Below are 3,883 nucleotides of genomic sequence, written 5' to 3'. Positions count from 1 at the left end.
CATTTGGCGCACGCTTGCGTCGCGAAGCCAGTCCTAGAGCAAGGTGCCGAATGCTAAGGGTGCGCTCACCTTTGACGAGTGCTAGCGTCTCGGTGAGGACAGCTTCACGCTCCCGGATGGTGGCTTCACGCAACTCTTCCTAACGATACCACGGAACCTCGTGTGCCGATCCAAGTCAACGGAGACGGTGCGCGTGAACACCTCTCATGCGAAGGCGACGCAATTGGCGTCACGTTTTTCAAGAGCAAGACACGCCAGGAAGGTAAAACGGATGGTATTCGATTGCCGCGGCAATGTATTGATATGTCATGCGTACAGGGAACCAAAGTCAATGCCCGAAGCTCTGCTACGCTAATTCGTTTAAGCCAGCGCTTTGTTTTGTCCTTGCGCTCGCGCATGTTACACGTTTATGTTCTTTGCATGGGCCCCACTGTTTTCAGCTTGCCACGTCATAGGATGTTTTTAGCCAATCAGATGCCGAGAAGTTTTATCGGGTCAGCCACCCGAAAAAATCCGATCACAATTCAGTAAGATAGTCCTACCGAGAAACCGTTAGGATGGGACTGTACAGGAGCCTGTGGCCAGGGCTCCAGCAGTCCGTTAGCCTAGTAGTTCCCTATTTGCCTCTTAGTAAACACGCCGGTGTTTGGGAGTACGGCCTCCCTTTGTCTGGCGTTTGGAGGCGGAAACGGTCACAGCATGACATGTAACATGCTAGCTGAGCGTGCGCGAGCTTGGCGAGACGATGCCAAGCAAAGCCAAGACTCGGAGGACGAAGCTTGTGGATCACCTTGCAGGCGACGCGACCGGTGCAATCTCGATACACTCCCCACGCAGGTGAATAGCAAGACTCGCGCCAACACCCACGCGACAGCCGCCACGACGAGATGGAAGCACCGCCCATGCCGAACGTGACGAGATCTGCCCAAGACGCGCGCGAAACGGCCCCTGGTGACGCAAGACAGACGTCAGTCGTGGGGGCCGGATGCGTGCCTATACGGCGTACACGACGAAGGCAGACCACGGTCTTGGTCGTTGGACCACCCGCAAGGAGACGGACCAGTGCCAAGGACAACGTCCGCGACAGAAGGCGCCAGCGCCAGCTTCGCGCTCAAGCAGTCGGACTCACCCGAAGGCACCGGGCAACCAGTGCTCAAGCGACAGGACACGTACAGAAGGCGAGGAGTCGTCTCTCTTCAGTCCTCGGGACTCACCTGGTCGATCAGCCGGCCTCTTCTCGGGGGGGCCGACCGGATTTTTATCTGACGTCCTTCGTACGCGCGGAACTGCGGTTTTGAGTGGATGAGGCCAAGAGTCGGTCGCCTCAGGACATCGCGACTCACATGGGTATGTTTCTCACTGTTGTGAAATTCTCGTCCGAGTGGAATCGCCAACGCGTGTGGCGGCGCACGGCCACCTGGCTCTTGGAGACCTGGAGCGTCTTGTCATGCCGTGGACACTTTCAACAGAGTGTCGACAACCAGAACCACTTCGCTCAGATATCGCAATAGTTTCATAACCTTTCTAGTGTCTGCATGCCTGCCTATCATCGCGCTGTCTTTTGGCAAAGCCACTTGAACTTTCGAGGCGACTTCCACAGACAGAATTAACCCTCCGAAGACAGCGAGTCTGGGGCCAAAATAGACACAAACGTCACTTTGCTCCGGTATTGCTGGGAACGTTGAGGGAGGATCGAGTTCTGGAGCAGGGGAGGATCATCGCGTTCGGTTCTTGATCTGGGATGCAACCAGACTCAAGGATCCCAGCTTGAGCATCCTGGAGCCAACTGGTCACGACTGGATCACTTCTAACAAGCTACTTGGCTCACACTTGCAAGGGGGTTCAATGTCATACAACAAAATAGAAAGACACACCACATGAGCTTGCACGCGGTGGTCTGTGGCTGAACACACTGTGCTATACAGCTAGATAGTGAAGCGCAAACCACACGACTTGCACAACTTCTAGCAGAAGCCGTAGTGTTATAACAGCAGAAGCCGTTGGCCACAATATTAACGATGGGACTGTGGGCCGGTGACTCAGCTATCAAACCAAACACATACGAAGGGAGGGCATATTCCCTGATCATCGGCATGTGCATTGAATGCAATTGGAAAGTGAACAACTGATTGTTGGAAGCTTGGACAAGGGTTCCTGTACAGTCTCAACCGATCTTCCCGTAAGACGATCTACAACTATGTTTTACAACGCCTTGTCCCGGGTTAGTGGTGGAAACCAAGGCGATAAATACCCTTGTGAAAACGCACTGCACGCGGTGCTACTGTCACACACCGACGCAACGCAACGCAAACGTAAATACAAACCGGCGGTCATCAATCACGCAGATGACAAGAATCTTGGACCTACGGTGTGTTCATGAAGATGAGACTATCTGTGTGCTCGACGAACACATTCCGGTGCCTCGGTTGGGGTCAACCACGACTGCAGCCCGATTAATAATCTCCCAGCAAGCCGGACCATGACCTTGAGCGGACGGCGATCATAGCCATGGTGCGCCTAGAGGGCGGCGTCGATCGATCCCACCCACCCGCTCGCTCGCCATCGTCTCGACGCCTGCATGCTTGTCCTGAATCCAACTTATTCCAGCCACAAGCGCGCTATCTGGGGCTGCGGTCCTGGGTTCTACAATTGTTTGTGCAGCTGCTAGTCAGCAGTCGCTGGTGATACAGCGGCCGCTTCATCCACGACGGCGACGTGAGAGTTTTCAACGATCAGGGACTGTACGCGACCTCAAGAGCGCGTCTTTCTGCTTGCGACGAGATGGGAAGCGACAGTCTACGTACCTTCGACCTGTGTCGTCTTGGTGGGCACCTTGATGGACATCCAAGGCCCATTGCAAACGCCGCCGTGTAGTCTCGGTGGATTCCGCATGACATACTGCTTGAACGAGTTTCCGACGATTCCAGACGTCCACAAGGGCGACCGCCACGTTACGGCATACCAAGCCGCCCCGGACGCGAACATGCATTAGCGCTTGCACGAACCGTTCGTCGCATGACTGCTCTTACAACGAAGCAGAGCAGTGATCAGCGTGGCGAAGCCGTGCGAAAGTGCGTCATGATGCGGCCGTTCGAAGCTCACGCAGGCGTGGACCCGGGCCAAATCGGCATCTACGTCGACGACGAAGATCTGCGGACCGTAGCCTATATTGTGGCACTCGACAGGACGGCACGCACGTCGATAAGACAAAGGGTCAGGGCCCACCAGCAATATGCCTCGCGTCGCTCCACAACCGGCTCAAGACGCTCCCGGAAGAGCACGTGCGCACGTCAGCGGTTGTCGTCATCACGAGCGGCGGTCGTTGTGGATGGACACGTCGACTTGGTCCACGACAAAGCTTGTTGCGGGCCAGCTCTTATAGCGTTAACCAAATGTAATTGTTTGTCGTGTACATTATTTTTTGCCGGCGCATCATGGCTCATTGCACAGTGGATGGATGCTCAAGGCGACGCGCAGGTATGACATCAAATTTGCCAAGTGCATTGAATCCTTATCGTGATCAATGCACGCTACCTTTGGCATATGAGTCGTAGCAAATTAAGTGAGCCTACTTTACGGTAGCAGTACCTAGTGGCAAACGATGTATGTCTAGTCACTACCTAACACTAGCTTGAGCAGACTTTAACGTTAGTCAGAGCCCTCTCCCCTCTCTCACCTATTCGGTTCCTTATTACTTTATCAATCAAACGTGTTCGCGTTGAAACCAAATTAGCAAAAACTAACTTAAAGACTTCGCATACGTAGTGCTACGCCTGAATGCGTGGGAGTTGGCACCAGCACTTGGTCGTTGGGAGTGAGCTGCGCACGGAGAGATCCATCCCGTGGTGGACCCCACTCGCCGAGGGTTAGCTCGCTCGAGGTC

At 54.5% G+C, this 3,883-nt stretch overlaps 1 protein-coding gene across 1 annotated transcript; it reads left to right on the top strand.

Moving 5' to 3' along the window:
- Positions 1–3,078: 3,078 nt before the first annotated feature.
- On the top strand, positions 3,079–3,624 carry SPRG_16546 (hypothetical protein; the record flags this gene model as incomplete). The annotated part of the gene is made up of 3 exons (XM_012355954.1): positions 3,079–3,159; positions 3,219–3,318; positions 3,614–3,624. 3 exons carry the CDS (start codon positions 3,079–3,081, stop codon positions 3,622–3,624), a joined length of 192 nt encoding a protein of 63 aa, XP_012211344.1.
- Positions 3,625–3,883: the final 259 nt, after the last annotated feature.

This window comes from Saprolegnia parasitica (genome assembly GCF_000151545.1).
Source record: "Saprolegnia parasitica CBS 223.65 unplaced genomic scaffold supercont2.340, whole genome shotgun sequence".
NCBI lineage: Eukaryota > Oomycota > Saprolegniomycetes > Saprolegniales > Saprolegniaceae > Saprolegnia > Saprolegnia parasitica.
The sequence above is the reverse complement of the archived record's forward strand: the minus strand, read 5'-3'. Positions and strand labels throughout refer to the sequence as shown.